The sequence below is a fragment of the Lissotriton vulgaris genome, chromosome 5 (assembly GCF_964263255.1).
Source record: "Lissotriton vulgaris chromosome 5, aLisVul1.2, whole genome shotgun sequence".
Lineage (NCBI taxonomy): Eukaryota > Metazoa > Chordata > Amphibia > Caudata > Salamandridae > Lissotriton > Lissotriton vulgaris.
The window spans coordinates 1,882,300,340-1,882,324,687 of NC_141693.1; the positions used below are offsets into that span (position 1 = coordinate 1,882,300,340).

General features: G+C 46.1%; 1 protein-coding gene across 1 annotated transcript in view; it reads left to right on the top strand.

Annotated features, from left to right (window-relative positions):
- The window catches only part of LOC147717618 (E3 ubiquitin-protein ligase TRIM39-like), a 229,897-nt gene that overhangs the window by 22,272 nt on the left and 183,277 nt on the right, over positions 1 to 24,348 (top strand). The window contains exon 2 of the mRNA XM_086924409.1: positions 10,548 to 10,643. Coding sequence (XP_086780535.1) covers positions 10,548 to 10,643 — 96 coding nt within the window. The remainder of the gene's footprint in view (positions 1 to 10,547; positions 10,644 to 24,348) is intronic.

The window sequence follows — 24,348 nt, forward strand, 5'->3', positions numbered from 1 at the left end:
CCACACCACTCTCTCCTCAGCCGATGGTCTTTGACCGCTGATCCCCAGGTGTCGGGTCGACTGCACAGTCCGCCCCGCATCGCATGCTCGCGAAACTGTAAACCAAACAAAAACAAGAAGCGTGAGTGCATGACATTAGCTTCACAACATGTGCAAGCGCACATACCTTTTATAACAGTTCGAGGACCATTGTCCCAATTGTTTCACCATTTCCACACTCTGACCCCTGGCTGTAGCTTCTGTAGCAGCCCCTATCCTAAAGGAATGGGTCCCAAAATCGCCCGGGTCCAAACCCGCTGCCGCGATTGCCATAGTTAACACCCGCTGAAACTGAAACCTTGTCAGTGGGGTGGCGTCAGTGTGTCTCAGCAAGCTTCCCCCCCATGCTACCGCCCTTTGCGCTAAATATTCCTCAACGCATTGTACTGGGCACATGGGGGACCCTCGCATGCGCTGAACAACAATACTGTCCCCCATCGCACCTTGATCGGTTTTAGACCTGGCTATCGTGATCACCATTGAATCACCCTTGATCGGGATGTGTTCTCGACACAGACCTCCCCCATATCCTTCTTATTTTTTGCTACCAGCTCGCTCACCCGCATAGCCCCATGGAATGCTAATGCGAAAGCGGCCCGAAATAGTGCTGCCTCGGACTGGGAGGAACATATCGCAGGGAGTACCGACATCAACAGGGACAACATTTTTAACCCAATAGGGCGCCTTTCGTCTACTCTACGACCCTCGAGGCGTTGCCACCCACGCAGTGCCTTTTTTACTAAAAAGGACGATGTGGGGTCCTTGATGCCATGTGCCTGCGCCATGAATGCAATGGCGGCCCGGTGCGTATTAGCCGTCGCTGCTGATCGGCCTGCCTTATGGAGTGCTACTAAAAACTTCAGGACATACTCCTCCTGTCCCCAATTATCCCCTCCTGCTGGACCCAAAAATGCACAATAGGAACGAAACGCTCCTTCGTACGCTTTCCTTGTCCTGGGGGCTAGGCTTGCTCCCACGAGGTCCTGTAATCCGGGGCACCGAGCAACCAGAGAGCTTCGGGGAATGGTGCCGCCACTAGGTCCGCGGAGGGTAGATAACCCCTGAAGGCCTGCATGCAAAGCAGTACAATTTCCTTCAATAATCTCAATATCCACTTGCAGCGTGCAGCCTGATTATTTATGCATTCAACTATGGTCATGTTGTCGGACCAAAACACCACCGAGCGATCACGAAACTCATCCGGCCATGCCTTCAAAGCCACAAAAATGGGGAACGACTCAAGAAACCCAATGTTACCTGTGAGCCCACTGGTGTGCCACCACGCCGGCCATGTTTGCGCCGACCATCGATTACCAAAAATGGCACCAAATCCAACGCTCCCCGCCGAATCGGTCCACAAACCCAGCTCGTCCGAGGATGCTGGTAGTTTGCTCCACACCACTCGACCGTTGAAATCCGCCAGAAATGCCAACCATATGCGCATATCCTGGCGAACCTCTGCAGACTGTCTCGTGCGATGGTGTCCTTCTTTGAGACCGACCATGGCTTGGGCAATCGAGCGGGAAAAGGGGCGGGCCATTGGTATTACTCTAAGGGCAAAGTTAAGCTGGCCCACTGCTTGTTGCAACTGATGGAGAGTTACTTTTTCTTTGCTAATGCACAATTCCAGAGAAGCCCTGAATTTCATTACTTTGTCCCTGGGCAAACGGAAGCATCCCTCCACTGAATCGAGCTCAATTCCAAGAAACTCGAGTGAGGTAGATGGTCCCACCGTTTTCCCTGGTGCCAATGGCACGCCAAACCGTTTCATGAGATTACAAAATTTCAACAAAGCCTGTGCACATTCCGTGTCACCGGCCGGCCCCAAGAACAAAAAATCATCTAGGTAATGCATAACCTGTGTAAAGCCCGTAGCTCTGGTAAACGCCCATTGCAGAAAACAACTGAATTTCTCAAAATACGCACAAGAGATGGAGCAACCCATTGGCATACATCTATCCATATAGTAGCGTCCTTGGAACATAAAACCTAACAGACGCTGATCCTGAGGGTGTACCGGGAGCAACCGGAACGCTGATTCAATATCTGATTTAGCCATCAGCGCTCCGGGCCCCAGGCGATTCAACATGGCGACGGCCTCATCAAAGGGTGCGTACCGCACCGAACAAACTCCTGGGTCAATCGCATCGTTCACCGAAAGACCCCTAGGAGCCGACAAGTTGTGAATTAACCTAAACTCACCCGGGTCCTTCTTGGGGACTACTCCCAACGGTGAACATACAAAATTAGCAACTGGCGGTTGCCTATATGGGCCGGCCACCCGGCCACGGGCAACCTCCTTTGCAATCTTAGTTTCCACCACGGCCGTATTCTGCTGAACCGACAGTTGGTTTTTACACAGTGCTTCCCCCCGAAAATCCCCCACCGGGATGTGGAAACCATACGAGAAACCGTCCCGCAACACCCCGGCGGAGACATGATCAGGGTATTCATTTAGCCAGGGGATCATTGCCATGATATCTACGGGGGTAGGTAGCGAAGCCCCGTGGTCGACATTAGACCTGTTTGGCCCCTCCCTTACCCCCTGTGTCACCATTTTTGGCTCTGCACGAAGTCTCGGGGTGTGAAGAGTGTCCGCACCCCGCACACTCATGCCTGAACTTACATGTTCCTTGTGGCCTTGTGCACTTGCCTCTGTTAAAGTTCCAACAAACCCTTTTTCTACCCTCATTCCCCCCGTTCCTTGGTTGGTGGTCAACTGCGGGGCCTGTCCGAAAGGGCGCCGCCGATTGATGGCGGGAGGGCGCCGACCCATTCCCGCCAAGCGAAGACGACTTCGTTGCGCCCGGCATGAGCTGCTTCTGCCAAGATATGGAGTCGAGACAATCCCACGTCAGAGATGAATCGTGCTCCTTGGCCTTACGAAACTTACTATCATAACCCATCCATACATCACCCTCATACGTGTCATAGAACTCCATTATACGTGTCTGATAGCAGGCTAATTCAGACAAAACCTTGGGCCTACGTTCCCCCATGACCGCAGTAAACATTGCAAATGCCCTGGCCCAATTTGAGATTGTCTCATCAACCCTGAAACCCGCCATTTTCGCATGCCAAACACTCGGGTGCCATAAATCTTTCTGAGATTTAACATACTCCACCTCGTGATGATCAGTCAGGAGAGAAAACATATTCACATACTTATCAGCCCAAATCAATTCCTTCGTGGCCAGAGGAATATGTTGGACCACTTTTTCCCTTCTTGAAGGCAACACCCCTTCCCCTGCCATTGGCAATGGCTGCTTACCCGAATCCAACGCTGGTCCCGCTGTTTTTCCAACGCCAGTCGCCGGTCGTTCTGGAGGAACCTGTGAGGGAACAAGAGGGAGATTCGCCTTTGCGGCATCTCGCGATTGCCGCAACTGCTTCATTAGTAACCTGGCCTCCTCGGCCGTGTCTCCTGGCGCCGTCGTACCCTCGGTACTTTTGCCGAGCCATGCGGCTAACTGGGCGGCCAATTCCGGAGGCATGTCCTCCCCATTAGTGGGCGTAACTACAACAGGGATCGGTTGGCCCGCGTCCGGCATCGGGACCGGGGCCTCCATCGGACTAACCGGGCTTGTCGGGGGTGACTCGGGAACCGGGGCCTCCCCCCCTGCCACCCTATTCCTAGCCCTTTTACCTCTCCCAGCGGGGACTACTCCCGGCAATGCTGGCCCGATGACTTTCTTCGGTCTGCCCGTATTATTCATTGCCGCCATCTGTTTCTTCATGCTCGCCATATCCTTCATCAACATGCGAAGCATCTGTTCAGTCCCTGCCTTCTTTCCGGGCCTCTTGCCAGGCATCGTTGTGGGATATTCGGTCCTTGCTGCGCAACAAGGTCCTGGATCCAAAGGTGGGAGACGCTGAAAGAGAAGAACAAAATTACAAGTTCTCAAAATTGCTCCTTGTTCCGTCGAGGGCTCACGTGCAACGAGAGGGTGCAGCTTCCAAGCACAGGAACAAGAGGATGCTTCTTCGGATTGTTGCTCCTTTTATTCCGCTTCGGGAGGGCGTGTACCCTCCTCCGGTACGCCTACGGGGCGTGGCCAACGGTGTAGGTGTCTAGGACAACCCTTCTTGGGCGGGAAAAAGGCGCGCCACGGCTATGCCGCTTCGGGCATACCAGCCGAGACACGACCCCGCCCAAAATGGTTTCCCGGGGGGGATCCGGGCCCCCTACCATACGTTCGGGGGGACCGAGTGGTCGCCCCTTTCCATCAGTAGTGATTGCATTTTTACAGGGCCGGGTTGCCCAAAGGACTAGAGGCTCAGAACCTTGCTATAGCAAAGGTAGATTTGGAGACACAGAACCTGTGGTTCAAATGCACATCTCTCTACATCGCTTGGTAGAAATTGATTCAGTGAATTGTTCTGGATTCAGAGCTGTTCCACCACCTACCTCCCCATCTCCCTGGCCAGGTGTAGAAGCCATGGTAATTCCTAAGGCCCATGAGAGTGACTGGAAGGGACACACTCATGCATCCTTGCAGGAGGAGGAGGTCAGGGATGTAGCGGGCTCACCAAAGGAAGCTATAGTCAATAGCTTCTATACAACAAGCATCTGCAATGCAATAGGTCTCGCATTTACACAAGTTTGAGCTATTGGCATTGGAAGTGACAATGTCTTTTATATTTTGGTTTTTAAAACATTAATAAGACATTTACAATGCCAATAGCATTAACTCTTGCAAAAGCGAGGCCTATTGCATTCCGAATGCTTGTTTAAACGTGTGTGTGTGTGTGGGGGGGGGAGTTGCAAACAGAAGGTAGCAGAAGGAACACAGAAAGGAAGGGAGTGGGGAAGCAAAACTGTGGGCATGGGAAGCAAAAATGATGGAATGGTTGGGGGAGGGGCACCGAGGGCATAGGGAAGCAAACAATTGCAATGTGACGGACATGGGGAGAAAAGCAAATGAGCGAGAGCAGCGTTAAGCTGGAGATGAAAGCACACCCGTTACAGGTAATCTGAGCCAAGGAGCAAAGCGCAGTAAAGCACTCTGGTCGGGTTCGCACTTGCGGTTGCGGGAGAGTGTGTCCAAAGAGACATTTGCAGGCAAAGACTATCTTGCTTTTTTGGATCCATCTCACAGAGGATAAAATTGAGAGAAGAGAGTAAGAGCCCTTTGTTAAAGTCATAGTTTTTAGCAAGTGAGCGGAGGAGCATACGTAAAGCATATTCATGTTTAACATAGATGTTAGTTCAGAAAACAAAGACGCCAGATCTAGTGGAATTTACATCCCGCACCTTTGACTTCCCTAAAGACATCGCTGAGTTGCCCCCTTCTGTCTCCTATGACCCCTGAAGAGCGCCCGTTTGTTACGAGTTAAACATACCGTTGGTCACAACTGCGCATGAGAGACCCTCCTGCAGAAAAGAGAAACTCATTAAAGAAAATAGTGCTTACAGACTAAAGAAGGCGTACCGTGTAACAACTGAAGTAAAAGGGCCAGTCCTCATGGGAGGTACAAATGAAGACAAGGCGATACTAAGGAAGGACTAACCAGCCTAATAACGAATCAGAAGCCAGCCTTTACGAAGGACAATGACACAAGACAGTGAAAAATGTGGGCGGGGTTTCAAACACATACTCTAATACAGCATGGCTCGCAGAGCAGCGCATGCGCAGCCTAGGCTTGACCTAAAAAGTGATGTATGGAATGCTTGAATAATGCAGCCTGAGTAATTACCAGTGGCTGATTGTTGCCGAAGCCACTAACCTGTGGTGTATCTCCCAGCTCAATCCACAGGAGCGAAGAGAATTTCCCCACACTCCTAAAGTCCGTTCCTGGATGAGAATGTTCAGAATACTCGCACTCCTAGACTGACTCCAGGAGATGTGGGGACCAGAAGCCAGGACAATGCACTTCAAATCCCCCAACTGATTCCCTCGGAATGACCAGAGAAGAGGAGAGGTGAACCTACAATGGAAACAATAAACATAACATTAGGACTTTATTTCCCCTCCCCAGTAATAATAATGGTCATGTATGGACTCCGTGCTGGCCCTATAGAAATCCCACTGACCCTTACCAGCTGAACATCTCCTGATGTCCCAAAGGAAATTGTTCTGTAACCAGCAGTGCAGAAAATATGTCTTCCAGCTTCCAAGTCAGGCAGAAGAACAAGGCACAAATGAGGAAGCCTAAACAGGCCATAATCCAGTAACACAAAATATAATGACTAAAGACAGTTCTGTGAGCCTTTTTTAACTGTCAAAAATAAGGCCCTTTGCCTCACAGCAGAAGGAAAATTTTTAATAGTCCTTCCCAAAACCGGTAGTCAGCAACGCCTCACCGGCTTGTAAACTTAACTTTTCTATCAGGCGCGAATAGCGCGGTACTGGAAATCAGTGTTATCTGCTGATCAGTTTAAGGAAAAGAGAAAGGTGCTCCGCGCGTATAAAAAAAAAAAAAGCTGTCAACCTGCTCAGCGTTTTGAATGGATACAAAGTATCTGCAAAGATATTGTTCAGGAAAGGTAAACGCGGCCGCTTCCATTTCAGACAACAGGGTGCGGCCGGGATTGAGGGGAATGGCAACACCAGCGGGAGAAAAAAAAATGGGCGTCAGCTGTACTCACAAAACGCAGGCTAACTCACGACAGGATAGATGTGTGCAGACTAGAAACGTGGAATGTCCAAAAAATGCAATAATGGAGTTCGTACAGGGAAATACAGGTCTCAGGAACAGAGAGAGAGCACTCGCAGAACACGGAGAGGGGGCGAGGAGCCCGATTCAGAAAAACCGAAAGCCAAGCTACGCCTCTTCAGTTAAACAAGGTCTTTAAAGGAAGGGAGTGTCTACAAACTCCACCTCCGTTAGGACTGCAAGGGATCTGCTCAAAAGTGTGTTTTTACCACAAAGCCAGCACTCAGCCCCTTCCATGACTCCACGAGACTAAGCAGGAGGCCTGATGTCTAACAGTGATATTGATCCAAGCATTTCGCCCATCGCTTTTTTCTATACCTTAGTGTGTCGCCCTAAGTGGGACAGGTATGCCCAGACGTGGGTTCCGTGCACACTGAAACCAAGGAATACCTGGCTGAAACCATAACTAGGGGAAAGCCGGTCCTGGGTTGCTTGTGTTTCAGTTCAGGGGGGACCTGGCCTGGCAGTTCGGGCTGGACTGTTCCCATTGGATCGGGGTCAAGACTGATTTGCATATGGCTGGTCCCTGAACTGAGGTGGCATGTTGTGCAAAATAACGATGGACTAGAAAGTGGCCCCAAAAATATACCAGCGGCTGAAATTTATTCAAGCATTTCATGCATCATTTTGTATATACTTTAGGCTCTCCTTTGTATGCCACATCTCCCCTCCAAAGCAAACTCCATCCATGGTTGGTCAAAAATCCTGAAACATAGTAATGCTCGAAATAGCTAGAACTTATATTGCAAACTAATCAACTCTCATGTAACTTTTGAAGTCTGGGATGCTCCTCCAACCACAAAATTCTTACAGGTAGATTCATGAAGCCAAAATCGGCTCGCAAAGGGCTAGATTCTGAGAATCTGGCCCTGTGCGAGCGCTATTTTTGCATTTGGGATTCATCATCCCAAATGCAAAAATCGCAATTACAGAAATCGCTAAATTGCGAAGAATCGCATTTAAGGAATCTCAATTAGAGATTCCTTAAATGCTATTCATGAACCTTTTTAAAATTGCGAATTCGCAATATGGTGCCGCTATTTACAGTGTAACTTCGTGGTAAATAGCGAAAACTTAGAAAAATGCACTTTAGTGCATTTTTCTAAGTTGTATGTTACACACACACACACATGTCCTTTGGACATGTGTGTGCGCAACACCAGTGTACATTTGCATTTCAGGGGTGCTACAGGGTGTCCTTTGGACACCTTGGCACCCTTGAAATCGCTTCCTTATTTGCAATTCGCTAATTGCTAATCGCAAATAAGGAACGACTCCCCATTCATTCCTATGGGCCTTGAGGCCCATAGGAATGAATGGGAAAGCCATCCCTTATTTGCGATTAGCAATTAGCGAATCGCAAATAAGGAAGCATTAGAAATCGCTAAATAAATTGCGATTTCTACATGCATCCCGTTTTGCGAGTCTTTAATAGCGATTCCTTAATAATCGCTATTAAGGACTCGCAAAAGAGGACTTTGATGAATCTGGGGGTTAGACTCTGAATGATCAACTGATTCAGTGGCCATTGACAACTAGTGCCTCTCCTGTGCGAGGTGCAATGCGTATTGGGTTCCAGACAGTAGGCTACATCTCATAGAGCTGCAGATGAAGGTAGAAAGTGGGAGGAGTGGGGTTACTGTGGCAGCTCTTGCAACTACAAAGGAATGATGGATGACCTGACACCCCATCAAAGAAACAACTGTTCACAAAAAAAGAGGAAGGGTGGTAGTGTTCCCAAAGGGAAACGTCCGCACACACTCTACACAGAACACTTATTATTTCTAAATTAAGTACACATCATAAGGAAAAAGGTAAACAATAGGGTGCTATAGAAACTCAGGGCACCTACCACCTAAAGATGCCGTTTGTACACACTAAAAGTGTGTCACATGAATTCAAACAAAATTGAGAAGCTTTTGACAGCACTCCTGTGGGCCAGTGATTATAACAATTAGGGCATAAGTAAAAGGCCCCTAATGAATCAGACTCTAATAATTATAGAGTAAGCAAAAAAACACTTGACAAATTGACATTCAATGGCAATTATTCAGATATAGAGTTCCAAGATATAGTCCACTTGTTATTTGTTTTCTTCAATCTTTATTCTTATAATTCCAAAACACAGGTATTCCCAGCAAAATTAGACATCACCAACACGTGTTTCGTCCTGCACAAGGACTTTTTCAAGGCATAAAGAAGGCGAACTGGAATGTAAGATGGGCATCAAATGTAGGCAAAGTAGACCGATATTGTAGAAAGGACTAATTTGTCCGATATATGAGTAACACGGTGAAAAGTAAGGGTAGTAATGTAACGTGAGAGAATCTTCCGGTCCAAAGTATCAATCACAATGGTCAAATGTGACCCAGCTCGTACGCTAGCTACACAATTAAGTCATCATTGGCAGCATGTTATGTAAATATCAGGTTCTATTAAACGAACACTCAAGGGCAGACCGGAGTAGTAGCAGAAGTGAGATTAACAACCATGATAAGTTGATAAGCACAAGTCGGGCTATCGCATGTCCTCAACCAAACGGTCTCTGCAGCGCGCTGATACTTTGGACCGGAAGATTCTCTCACGTTACATTACTTACATTCCAGTTCGCCTTCTTTATGCCTTGAAAAAGTCCTTGTGCAGGACGAAACACGTGTTGGTGATGTCTAATTTTGCTGGGAATACCTGTGTTTTGGAATTATAAGAATAAAGATTGAAGAAAACAAATAACAAGTGGACTATATCTTGGAACTCTATATCTGAATAATTGCCATTGAATGTCAATTTGTCAAGTGTTTTTTTGCTTACTCTATAATTATTAGAGGCTGATTCATTAGGGGCCTTTTACTTATGCCCTAATTGTTATAATCACTGGCCCACAGGAGTGCTGTCAAAAGCTTCTCAATTTTGTTTGAAAGAAACAACTGTTAGTGGAAGCAGGAGGGAAAGTAATGAAGAAAACCAGGTGCCCAGGTCAGCAGACACTTCGGCAGCCTCCCCGAAACACTTCCACTATTTTGGATCACCACACACCGATGAGGATAACGAAGAATCAAGCACCCAGTCTCTCTAATGAGCAAGGAAGCCTCTCACTCACCCTGCAGGTGCACCTTCTTAACATGTCTCACACATAGGGAAGCAAAAGACCCTGGTTAAGGAAGACTGCAGAGATAGTCCGTAGATTATGTGTTGTATGTGGCCTGCTTGCCATTCTTGCCTGGTATAGACCTTAACTTGAAGTTCCTCGGCCAACCTATGTTACTCCATGCTATCCTGTCTGTTGAGTCACTTTTCCTCATGTTGTCTCGTTCCTCTGTGTACGTAAAAGGCTGCCACGTCCACTTTACCTGTGTGTAGGTGGAGTGGACAGGCTAAAGTCAACTGGTCCTGTCTGCATCACGTAATCCCAATGCAAACAAGCATCATTAGAAGCTCATCATCGGAAATCATGTGCTGGAGAACAAGGCCATTATAATTCCATCGATTGATAAGGAGCCATCCCCAGAACATCGCAATATGCTTATCGTAAAAAATGTGGTGCCAGCTATGGTGCCCATGAGCATGTATTTTATGTGGGAGTACACGCCCATCCTCGCAATCCGCATGCTGGAAAATATGCACCATAAACTCTGTCGCTAACCCAAGCATCAGAATACCTTGAGTAAATCACTCATCGCCATAATCTGTTTGTAGACCACATGCTAGTCATCAAATTTCCTGTCCAAATGAATAAGTAACATTTACAGAGCAGAACAATGTTGATAAAATACAGATATAGAGTAGGTATCTCAGCCTCAGCAGGATAGTTGTACATCGGTATGGCTTTGAAAATACAGAATTTCTTGTTTCAGGGGAAGTTTTGGAGTTGTCTAAATCCTTTGAAGAGGAAGCTGAACAATATCCTTGAACTGCATCGCAAGGAAGAGACGGAAGCGAAACAGATCGAGGTAAGGGAACAGTAATCAAACAGTTTCCAGATGACCACAGCATTTATGTACATGTTAGACGTACCTGGCTGAGAGTTGTCCTGACTGTGAAACTATCATCTGCGATTTGATGGATCATAAAAGCATAATGTCCCTCTAGGGATCCAGGGGTTACCGGAGCTATTGTTTGGATATTATTTAAATGTAATCCAGCTTTAACCATATCCATGATTCATGTTTAGCTAACTTTTTTGGGGAAGATGACCGCACCGTCGAAGGGTGATAGTAGCAAGGATATTAATATGCATTACTATATGTTCAGGAGTCCAAGAGGTGTAGTCTCCAGGTCCCCCTCAACCGCCAGTATTTGATATATTTTTCTGCACGTGTAATTTGAAGGTGGTCACTGATACGGCCTGAATAGCTCAGACTTCCTCTGCAATCTCCCTTCATTACTATTCTTAACCACAAAGACATTTAAAGCTTCTCATTGATGGCCAGCAAAGCAGGAACTTTAGGAGATGGTTCCTGCCTCCTGGGTTGTAAATCCACCTATGGGTGCTAGTGAAGAGGGGAGGCTAATCGTAAAACCCAAATGCAAATCTTGCGTTTATCATCGTATTAAATCTTTCAGTAATGAAGATTTCAAACTATCTTGTGTAACATTATTATTAGATATTCCAGATTCATCAGACATCCGCTTATATTTGTTATCTTGCATAGTGGAAGGTTATTTACAAGAAGTGGATTTTTTTCACTATTCTGTTTTTAAAACAATTATTCATTCTTTGCCAGACAAATCAACAGTGTCTAATACCATGGGTGAATATGTTTGAAGCTCTCAGCCTTTATCATTCATATAGGCATTTGCAACCATGTTTTTGGAACAAGAAGTATTAAACAGAAGTGAAATATGTACTAAACTCTGATCAGTTGCACATGGAAGCCAATTTATTCATCGCTTCAACTGAGTAGTAGACATAATCCTGCTCCGTCTCTTTATCGATAGATTTTATACAGAGTAGGTGACAAATGGTTCTGCTTAACTGAATTTGTCCAGGGGAGGCCTTCTACAGGACCGGCTTGTGAATAATAACATAGGCTCAGTGCAGCCGTGGTCGGTAGTGGGATGGCCTGCAGGGCGGTGACGTGGGGAGGGGGAGGGGCAGGGTGGGGATAGTAATGTATGGATTATGGAGTTTTACAGGTAAGTAAACATATCTTTACTACTATTATAAAGGAAGACCTTTGAACCTTTGAGGCGGGCAAACTCGGGAACCACAGGGCCAATCCACACACACGATACATTGTTAAAATTTTCAGGGTGTGCAATGGACATAGGCCATATAAATTAAAAAAATATACGTTATTTAAAAAATTTACAAGAAAAAAAAAAGTAGTCCTATGGAAGTAGCGCCTACGTGCGTGCTGACATCAGGAGCGCGGGGAGGAGCGACGTCCAGGAGCGCGAGGAGGAGCAGCGGATATGAGCGCGGGGAGGAGCGGCGGACAGGCGGGGAGGAGCGGTGAGGAGCGGCGGACAGGCTGGGAGGAGCGAAGAGGAGCGGCGGACAGGCGGGTAGGAGAGGGGAGGAGCGGCTGACCGGTGAACTCAGGAGCGCGGGGAGGTGCGGCGGATGTAAGGTAAGGCTCCGGGGGACCCACGGACAATGTCGGGGCGGGCGGGGGCCCTGAAGCCAAGGTCGGGACGGGCTGCTACTCCGGGGGACCCATGGACAATGTCGGGGCGGGCGGGGGCCCGAATTTTGGTGCGCGCACTGCATCCATACATTACTCCCCCCCCCCCCCCCCCACTCTGCCCCTCCCCTCCCCACGTCACCGCCCTGCAGGTCATCCCACTACCGTCCGCGGCTGGCTCAGTGTAAGCTGATTGGTTGTAAGACAGAGGCACGCATGGCTAAATCACGCATGTCTCTACAACGCAGCCCGAACCACGAATGCGTCTTAACCACGCATTACTTTACTTCGCATGCCTTTACCACTCAATTTCATTGTAAAGGCATGATTGGCAAGCGGATATACGTGGTCAAAATCGCCACTATCCCGACCCTCCCTCCCGCCCTAAGCCCAAAAATTCTATCCACCCTACCATACCCCCCCACACTGAGGCCTAAAACCTACCTTGCCCTTAAAACTACCCCTTCCCTTTCTACCCCATTAAGGCCTAAAACCCTGACCCTATATGAAAACTACCCTCCCCTTGCCCTAAGCCCTGGAACTTACCCCGCACTGCCTTTAAAACTCCCCCTACCATGTTCCCCGCCCTGAGGCCTAAAACCCTTTCCCCTTTAAAAAAATCCCTAAAATCCTAAAAAACCCTAAATCCTAACCTCACCTCTAAAAACTCCCCAAACCCCTCCCCCAGCCCTAAGCCCTAAAAGCCTGCCCCCGTTTAATAAGTCTGCCCCGACCTCCCCCCAAACCATTAAAAACTAGCCGCCCCCAACCCGGCCCCAGCCCAACTTACTTGTATGCGCTAAAGCTTGTTGTTCCAATGCATTCTCTCCTCTCCCCGCCCATCCGGACACTAGAACGCACTCTCTGTGATTAAAGTGTGTCTTTGCCCGTGTTGTTCCAGTTGTTTCCCAAACCAATTATATTTGTGCTTCTGTGTTCCTGTAAAGGATTACTGACAGGCTGTAGTATTCACAGTAAAGTCATCTTAGCTTTAAACGGGCCTGCATAAAATCAGAAATATGAAGACATTTATTTTATTTTAATCTTTTTTTTAAATAATAACTTGAAAATGTTTCATGTGTTAGTTGTTCAGCCCTTGAGGTGGCAGATGTCCGGTATGTGAACTGAAAGTTGAGGCTTCGAATCATGAAATTTTTGTTGGAGATTGAGATCTGTTTCCAGAAGTTAAAGCTGTTCTTGCTTTACTCTATGACAGTTTAGGAGTTCAGGTGTCTCAGTCTGATTGTTCAAGTGTGGCTACTACTGAGACATCAACAGACTGCAACAGTTCCTGATTTTCTTCATAGCAAAGGGTGTCAATATTCGGCTGTTAAAACTGGCCTATGGACACTTCGCAGTGTTAGAATTAAAACAAGCATTTGCAATGCAATAGGTCTCGCAGTTTGAGTTATTGGCATTGTAAATGACTATCACTTTTATTTATGTTTTGGTTTGTAAAATATAAATAAAAGGAATCGTCATTAACAATGCCAATAACTTACTCGCGTAAATGCGAGACCTATTGGTTTGCAAATGCTTGTTTTTTATCCTGCTGCAACAGATGTTTGTAATTGAACTTCAGAGAGGATGGCACCAATCCAGCTGTGCATGATTTGTTTTACTCGCCGTAGAAGCAATTATAATGGCATTGGCTACACCATACCTAATGACCTACATATGCACACACGGGATGTGAGCGCGTGCATGTAAAAGTTAACACCAAATAAAATCAACACATGAAGGAATGACACTCAAGTGGTCTGTCAAAATAGTGCATCTATCGAGAAACGGTAAAATGTCAAAACAAAGAATTGAGCAGAAACACAGTCTTAAAGAGTTAACAAGCAGGTAGGTGTAAGTGCTAAACGCTAGGCAAGGACAGTGCGAGCAAATACCTATTCTGATCCCAAACTTGCAGTCCCACTGTTGTGAGTAGAACGAATAAAAACAGCAATCAAGAGCAGTTTGAACATCCCAGTAACTAAGTTGCAAGAATGTCAACAGCTGTGAGGAAAGTGTCTAAAAAATAAAGAGATGCAGGAGTCATTGCTGAAACAATGCCACAGCAATGCACAAGCTGTGTCATGTAGGTAGCACTGAAGGAAATCTCATTGCAATATGTCTAGTCAGCACATTAGAAGCTTCATCTGCTTTTTCCTCTTGGAATCCTCTTTTTCTTTCCTGGTGGGGCCGATTGGACTCAATTAAAATGATGATAGCCTCCATTCTAATTTACATTTTTTCCATGTTACCTGTCCATATTCCTGCCCTTTATTTTAAACGTATTGATTCCTCCCTTTCAAAGTTTTTTTGGAAACATAAAAAATCTAGAATCTCCCTCCTTGCCCTCCGCAAACCTAAACTCAATGGTGGAGTTAAATTTCCGGATTTTTGCCTTTACCATAAATCCTTTTCTCTGCGTCAGGCATCAAGATGGCTTTCTTCGGAACCTTCTCCTTTTACTCCCCTTTGGCTTCTCATTAAACAAACTCTCTTGCTACCTTTTTCTTTCAATTAAGTGATACGTTTTTCTTCCAAGTCTCCCTTTATATTATCCCACTTATTCAAACATACCTCTTCTCTTTTAAAACCTTTGGTTCTCCCTCTCACACGTGGGTTCTTTTTAAATACTCCCATTTGGTATGACTCTCTTATACTTTTACATAACAGACCTTGGACCTAATGGAGAGTAAAAGGTGTCATATGGGTTAATCATCTATTTGATGGCTTACTCCCTTGCTCTTTTCCTCAATTTCAACTTTTATTCAAATGCCCACAATCTTTTTTGCACAAATTCACTATTCTCATGGAAATAATTCTTGATCGTTATTATTCTCTCCCTTCTTCAACTTCATCTTTACTACCTCAATCCCCTCTTCTTACTATACTTGCCACTCTCCCTAAAGCTTCTCTTATTTATAGATTCTTCTCCTCTCCAAACCCAGATCGTGCTAAGACTAAAGTGGAGCTTGCTTGGGAAGCGGATTTCGAGTGTACTGGTTCTCTTGCTCTTTGGGATAAAATCTGGTCTAGGTCTCTAAAAATTTCCTGATCTGCTTCTCTTACTCAATCTCTATTCTATTTATATCATAGACTTTTTCTTTCTCCTCTTGCTTTATCTCGTTTCATGCCTTCTTCTGACTCTAAGTGCTGGACTTGTGATGCTTTACATGCAGATCTTGTACATCTATTCTTTTTCTGTCCTGTTGTTTCCAACTTTTGGGACAAATTTTGGTTATACAGTTCTCACATTTTTTCACTCTCTATTCCATACACCACTATTATTCTCTTTCCGGGTAGTCTTTCAGATTCCTTACAGCTTCCTCCACACTCTCATATTCTCTTTGATCTTATGCTCGCTCTTGCATTCCAACATATTTCTTCCAACTGGAAATCCCTCACCAATATTTCTATACTGGGTTGGTGGAATACTGTATGTCATTTTCACAGACTTGATGTTGCCTTCGCCTTTTCATGTAAACCAATTCGCAACACTGATCTCTACTGGTTAGCTCTCACCTTATACCTGGATCAACTGACTTTGAAACAACCTATTTCTGTCAACTCAGAGAATTTTAAACCCCCTTGAAGGAATCCTACTCTCTACTTCTTGTCATTTTATCTTTTACAACTATTTCACATGATTTGTTATCCTTCATGCTGTTCAATCTTGTTATTGGAAATTGTACTATTTGCTCAATTGCCGTAATTTAGCCTTAATATTTTATATTCTGTACTCTTATTTTCTTTTCTCCCTCCCCTTTCTTTCCCTTTACCTTCTCCCTTTGAAATCCTTATAAAACACGTTTTGCTTCTCATTCATTGACATTAGTACCCACTCTTATTTACCATGTTTAAGCAATTTTACTGTTTTCTGCTGATGTCTTTGCTTGTTTATAAGTTTCTTAATAAAGCTTCTCAAACAAAAAAAAAGAAGCTTCATCTGCTGAATCACCATTGAGAAGGGTGATAGATAGATCTTGCTCCTCGTCTGTCTGCGTCACAGTGCGCTGAAAGTTCTGATACCTTTTGGGCTTTGGGGAAAAAGTGAATTTTAACAGCTGAGAATTTTTTTTTTTCTGTCTCTTCAAGATGATTTGGGCTCCCGCCTTCCATTTTACCTTAAACTACGTTCCTGGACCGCTACACCTTTATCATGGCACAAACAGTGCAGGTCTAGATTAGTTATTGAACTTTACTGAGTTAAAAATTAATGATGAGTAATAATTTACTGGTTACAGTACTTTATTAACATTGTGAGTTTTTGAACAATTTACTACTCGGATTTCAATCAACAATATTCATTTTTAATATAAAGCCTAGACATTGCATACTGAAAGGTACCCCTATTTGGAAAACAACCTTATGAAAGCATGAGTAATTGTAAGAGCAAAAAGATTTTTAATAATAATAACGTGAAAGAGCAGCAATGTGACACGGAAAAAATGTGTACACATTTGTTTACTAACTCTTATGGCGCATGATTTTGTTATCCATTTGCCCCAGATGTTGAGTTGTGACATCACGGTTCATATATCCTCTTGAGTACTTCATTTTGAATGATTGAAAGTGCTTCCCTGAGGGCGCCGCTCATCGCAAAAAACAGAGGAATTCCATCTTGCCCCTTGAATAGGCCTCCATTATTATTATTATTACAGGGTTGTGGAATTTAGTAAAATATCTAGTTGTCCATGGGACAAGTAGCTTCATAAATCTGCTTGTCCTTTAACAAAACCCACTTGTCCCTTTAGTGCGATATAGTGCACCGTCAAATAATGGCAGCAGTCTCGTCATAAAAGAGCTTTGGCAATTGCCACTCTGGTTATGTCAGGCTCATAGTATAGACAGATTTGAATACTAGCAAATCTCTTATTTTGCATCCTTTCTGCAAGTCTACATGCTGGGTTTGGAAGTAGCAGTAAGCAATATTTACTGGGTTAGAATGCTCTTTCGAGTCTATGCAAACCTACTAACGCGCATATTTTGAGGGCTATCATCAGCTCTCTTTAATCCTTTCCAATACTAAGAAGGGTTGGAAATGTACTCCTGACAGTAGTAAAATTTCTTTGAGGGCTGGGAAAAATGTGGTTCGAAGAAAAGTGAACTTGTAAGCATTCAACAGATTTTCGCAGTGGCAAAACTACACATTCATAGCTCATGTGAAAGTGCAATTCACAAATATTTCCTAGAGTATGATTTCCTGGCCTACTTAAGGAAATTCATGTGAATTCATGAAAGATGTAAATCTGCATTAATGCAAGGACATCCATCATTGTGCACTTTTGTGGCTTTCTTTAACAATTGAGTTTTAACCAAGAACTTTTGTTTTAATTAAAATGCTTTCTCTATCTATCGGCTGACTTCACTGTGTGTAACAGCATTCTGCTCTTTTACAAGTAGCATATCTGCACAAAAAGTAGTTTTGTTCAGTTCCAGGAACTACTGTGGCAATGTGGGCCTTTTGAGAACAAAAACAGTTGGCTGTCTAGGAAGAACGTGCTTGCAAACAGCACCACGCTCACCTGATAAGCCGAGATAGAGTAAGGAGCATAGTGCAGGCCAAGTGCGTGAGCAGAAAATTAAAATACACCCCACTTTGAACCAAAGTTCTTATGCTACCAAGCAAGTGAAGAAAGCCATTGCAACCCTCTCTAGAAAAGCTCTCGTCTTTCCCATCCAAGCATCTACCCATTCAACTTTTCATTCGCCCACTGATATCTACCATTTTACCTTTACATTGTCATCCATTCATTCTTTCATCCAATAGCCTTTCACCATTGTTTTTCCATCCAACCATCCGCCCACCCATATCTAAACCTACCCAATCATCTCCAAACCTATACATCCATCTATTGCAGCCACCCACCCATCCTTTTTCTCACCATCCACCACCCTTTCACTACTTCCATCCACCCTCCTTTTTATTCATCCATCCATTTATCCATCCTTCCGCCCACCCATCCATCCTTCCACTCTTCCATCTTTTCTCTCACTAATCCATCCACCCTATAACCCATGCATCCACTCGTTCCTTCATCACATCAGTCGTCCATCCACCATACCTATCACTCATCCATCCTTGAACCTATCCTTTCACTCACTCATTCATTCATCCATCCATCTAGCCAGACACACTCATCCAACCACCCTTTCACCCACACATCCATCCATCCTTTCACTCAATCACCAGCTCTTTCACATTACTTATCAGCCTTTGTCTGCTGAGTTGTAGACCGAAGAGGCACATTACGGGCTGCACCCCCATTGTAGCTGCCACAATGGGGGGGTTCCTGACACCCTTCTCCAACCCTATCCTTCCATCTCCAAATCTATCCATCAAACTCATCCATTCCTCCTTCCATTCATTCATCCCTCCATCCATCCTTTCACTCATACATCCACGATTTAACCCCATCATCCTCTTTTTAACTCAGATATCCATCCACAGTTGCACTCATCTTCCATCCATTCTTTCACTCATCCATCCATCCATCCTTTCACCCCATCCATCCTCCTTTCAACTCATATATCCAGCCTCCCTTTCAGCCATCCCACCATCAATCTGTCCTTTTGCTCATCCATCCACCCTTTCAATCCCTCCATCTACCCTTTCACTCATCAGCCTTTTCACTCCACTATCCACCCATCAATCTATCCATCCATCCGCTTATCCATCCAGCAACCTTTCCACCGAGCCACCCACTTATTCATCCACTCACCTATCCACCTATCCTCCACCCACCCACCTATCCACTTATCCTCCATCCACCCACTTATCCATCCATCCACACACCTATCCACCATCCACCCACCTATCTATCCACCTATCATCCATCCACCCACCTAACCATCCACCCATCCATCTTAGTTCTTTCAGCCGTCAATCCACCATTTCATTCAGCCATCCATCCTTTCACTCTTCCATGCTCGTTCACCCCATCCATTCATTTACCCTTGCGTTAATCCTTCTATCCTTTCACTCACCCATTCTTACATCAATCCTTGCATCTATCCATCCACCCTTTAACCCACTCACCCACCCTTTCACATTAATTAGCCTTTGTCTGTGAACCTGCAGATGAAAGACACCTATCAAGAACCTCACAGCTGCAGTAGCTGCTACAACTGTGTGTTTACAGCGCACCCTGAAGAAGACAAAAAGTGAGACGAAGTGCACGTATAGAAATAGGTGTGGGCCTGAGGCCTGCATGAAAGCCCCACGGGGAAAGTAAGGAGATGCAATGTACGCGTAAGATATGAGAGGCCAAGAGAAAGGGGTCAGGGCTGTCAGAGATGGCGGCGGAGGTGTATAGGAAATACAAAGGGGAGGGGGGGGGCACGAGCTTCATGAGAAGGGAAAATAAGGTGCTTTACATTAGTTCCTGGAGGTGAGGATGTGGAGGAATCGTGGGGCCTTAAGAGACCCAAGGGTGAAGCACAGAATGAAAGGCAGGGATCACAAGTTCAAGTCAGAGCGGGGGCCAAGAGGCAGAAAAGGCTGTCTCTTACATGCCAGTGCTGCAGGTGTTCTGGAGCTGCAGAAGCTCGATGTTCGTCTCAGGCACAAAGTAAATGAAAGGACCCGGAGGGGGCCCACAAGCCACACGTGAGCCTGATACTGCTGTGGATGTACATGCTGGGGTCGGAGGTAGCTGCAACTTTGAACTTCGCTCCATCATGTTCTTCTGCTTAGGGGAAAGTGAAAGTGCAACCCCCAGCTTTTGCATTCGTCCTTTCAGTGCTAATAAACTGCTCTGAGCGACTTATTAACTAGATGTGAACAACAGAGTTCAACAGCTGTGTATCAAATTACTTTAGGACTTTCTACTTGTCCTTCGGACAAAACAGAAATTAAAACCTCTTGCCCTTGTAGAAAATCTAGATGTCTCGGGCGTCGGGAGATATGAATTCCCCACCCCTGTTATTAGTTTTGTACATTAGCGACATGGTCATTATTTGATTTATGCTACAAACTTTGAAATATTGCACAGATATTGTGCACTTTTATTGCCATGTATATACACATGGTTAGAATGCACTTGAAGAGTGAGCTTAAAGGAAACCATTGTGCTGTCGGACGCTGTCTGTCCAGGCGCTGCATTGTTTGTAGTGGAGCACTCCACCCTGAGCGGCCCCTGCATCAAACAAGCAAGTTGCTGTTTGCCAAAGCTGTGCAGCATCCGCTAGTAAAAAATGCTTTACTCGCAAAGCGGAAAGCTAAAAAAGAAACTAAGAGGAAAAGGCCAGTATGATAACAGATGATTGTGTAGAGCACTTATGCATTCTAACGCTACAGCTACCCCTGCATGATAACATTTACACATGCATACATCGTCACGTATGCACATCACAGTTTTAGCAGCAACCGTGAATGGATGGGGGTTCAAAAAATAAAAAAATGCATTTGCGTGCACACACATTCATGCACGCACGTGTTGGCACTCTCCTTCTCGTGATGGGGAGTAGTAAGGGAAATGCAATATACGCTTATACCCCTATCCTGTGCATAGCTCCGTTGCAGCGCCCCAAACATAATTGTATTTTTTAAAATGTATTATTGTGCCTCCTAACTTGCAATTGGCTTTTGTAACCTTTATAGCATAAACATGATCTAGGGTCATAAAGGACGATCGCGGGGCGCACTCCCTGCCTTCGGTGAAGATATCGGCGAAAGTCAGGCAGCCTTTGTTGGGACGTGGGCAGGGCCTGCCAAACAAACAGGAAGGAACCGCCGGGGAGGACGTCCGGAACTCTGCAGGCTCCATGCTGACGTCCCAGCCCCATCAGAGGGACCGGGTGAAGAGCGAGGCAGACTGCATGGCACCAGAGGCGAGACGGGGCTCCCGAGTGGTGAGGAGAGCCCGGCGGCGTGCCAAGAGACGGCCAGGGAACCTGCAGACCGAGCCACTGAGTGAGAGCTAGGCTGGGTGCATTGCTGGCGCCCATTCTGTTAGCGGACCCATGTCTGTAAGGCGCACACTGAAGGACACGCCATGAGCGTGCACATCGGCTGCCTGAAAGAGATGCCGTGAGCGTGCACATGGCATGTCCAGGTGCCGTGAGATGTGCACGCGTATGGTGAGAGTAGGCGTTGTGATAATGCCGCGAGCCGAGCCGTACGCGTGCACAGCTGATGTCCTGATGTTTTCAAGCGCGTGCACCTATCAATAACAATAGATCTCGCCTCAGCCTAAAAAATCAGTGTGGGTAAGAGAAGGGAATTTATTTACGGTGCTTAGCACCGGCACTTATTTCTTAGGGCCGGGTCTACACTCCATATTGCCTCTCTTAAGTTCACACGGGTCTTCCCGGTGAACGCCATAAAATAGTTAAAATTCAATGATGCATGTGCGCATGTCTTATTATGAGGCACATTTCGCTACTCTGGCAGAAAACAGCTGAGCAGCGCCTGCCATTAGTCCTACCTAAGGCTGATGATCGAAAATACAGTTTTCCCCGGCTGTTATCACGTCCTTGTCCCTCCTGCTTCATAATCTGCGCAGCATAGGTCAGTCTTCTTTAAAAGGCACCTCCCCCACTCTCTAACTTCCGCCCGCCTCTCCGCTTCTGCTTCCTGCCCCTACGGTGATCCTGACGTCCTCATTCTGTTAGCGGGAAAAGGCGGGCATTTTTTTTTTTGAAAACCTTTATTGGTCAATAACACATAGCACACTGCTTTAATGCCTACAACCCACGTCAGTAGGCCGTCAGCTATGACATGCCCTATGAAGATGTATATGCGTTTTCGGTGGGGGTATACCACTAACACAGCATGCCGCCTACAACCCAACCGGGCCGGCCGCGATGTATCTAGACGTGGGCCGTAGAGCAAGCTTTCATCTGAACATCATGATCACAATGCAGTTTATAAGCAACAAAGTCTTGAGGTTACTTTTTATTTTTTATTAAAAAAAAAAAAAAAAAATCAACTTTATAACATATTATTCACTTTTCCTTCCCCTAATGAGGCCACCATACGAAGTATGTGGCGTGGTGGATCTTGTAGTGTGGAGTGCAAGTATGTTGTCCTGTAACAGTTTGTAGTGCCGGGCACTCGCAGTATTACAATCACGCACTCCGTAAACGTCACTCATTGTCAGGGAAGGTATAACTTTTTGGTACCATTCAAAGAATCCGATGTTGTGCCATGACATGAATGTGATGTAGAGAGTGTTTCCTGGTGCGAGACAAGCTGTAATAAGACAAGACAGAGGGGGGGGGGGGGGCAGCCTCGAAGGCGGGCATTTTCCTTTCTAGAGGGAGCATTTGAAAAGAAATATTATAGTGGCTCCCGGCATGCTCTTCTAGTCCTGAACCCTGTCTGCCACGGTTCCACTGGACTGTCCTTACACGCCCCAGGAGCAATCACTGTAAGAAGAGGGGCAAGTGCAAGGTGCAACAGCTTCTATATCATGTTTCAAGGCTCGGCTGCGGTGCTCCTTCCATCGCACAGGGCTGAGGGCTCCTGTGGCGCGAGGATAGTGGGTTTGAGGCTGAGCAGCTTGCTGCTTTTCTGGGTGGCTGAGGGGCTCTTGGGCTCTGTGTGTTACTTTCTCCATCACTGAGAGCAGCAAGGCCCCGCCACGCAGCACTCCACATTGCTGGCCGCTTCTCTTCCTGGCACTGGTGGGCCCAGGGCCCCCAAGCTGAACATTCCCAAGGTACAGCTTCCGTACTCTGCGGCCTGTGGTACCAAAATCAGCTTCTCGCTGGAGGCCCTTGATGGATAACAGCAAGTAAGGATTACATTTTTGATATCCAGCACATTGTTGTAAAGGTTATCCTGGGCAGTAACTGTGAGGGTGGAGGGGACAAGCTTAAGGAAGAAAGGGAGATTGCAAGTGAAAGCCACCTAGAGTAGTTTCAGCTTGGATATAGGGCCTATGACATTCAGGAGGAGTAGTGGAGAGTAGTAGTGAGGTTCAAATAGTGCAGTTTGCGCTCTGATGGGAAGGTGTCAAGTGAACTGAACATCAGCTATGTAAGCTCTGTTTGAATACCTTCTGGGAGCCAGCCAGTAAGAGCTCAGGGACAAGGGTGATTTATATTTTCCTGGCAAAGCTTGTGTCAGGGAGTGTTGACTTTTAACACCAGTTGATGTTAGGCGCATATATTTTGTACTACTACCTGGGCTTGTCCCGAAGCGGTCGCTCACACACGCTCCCACGCCTGCTGCCAGCTTGCCTACCTCAGTGCTGCCTGATACCCTGCTGGACCCGTGTTGCGAGTGCTCCCCCTCTGCGCCTGGTATCGTTTCAGCTAAGCGCTTTTCAGTGCCCTACCTACGATAAATTTACTTTCACTTCTCTTTGCCAGACACTTAGAAATTGCGTAATTAGTGTAGAAGCTGCTCGTTTTTGGTGCCGTTAGCGCTGCTCTGTGCATGAGACTGCTCTTTTGAACTGTTTAAGTATTTAACTGTGATTGCCGATCTCGGCTGTGCCCCGTTTAGTTTCTTCATTAAGAGGCCATTTTTGTTGTTGTTGTTGCCTCCACTCCCAGCCCGTGGCTCCTCCCCGCTCCCGCCTCCCTGCTCCCGGCATGCTCTTCTAGTCCTGAACCCTGTCTGCCACGGTGCCACTGGACTGTCCTTACACGCCCCAGGAGCAATTACTGTAAGAAGAGGGGCAAGTGCAAGGTGCAACAGCTTCTATATCATGTTTCAAGGCTCGGCTGCGGTGCTCCTTCCATCGCACAGGGCTGAGGGCTCCTGTGGCGCAACCATCTAGGAGAATGCTAGTGTTAGCAGGAGAGATCTGAGTGGCCTGTAGTTTTGCATACAAGGAATGCATCTCCAGTTAACATTGATTTCATTTTTGTTTTGAAGGGGGTGGGTATTTTTATACCACAGACTTGATTCCGGAGGTCAACAAAGCTCTCTTCATCATAACCTTGATGTGGGTGTTGGGTGTGCATGCAAGGGTGTTTACAGAGTTGAGGTGGTCCACAAATATATTTTTGAAGAGGCTGTTTGAGGTTCATACATCAAGGGTGGTCTTTATAATGTTAGGCAAGCAGAGACAAAGTT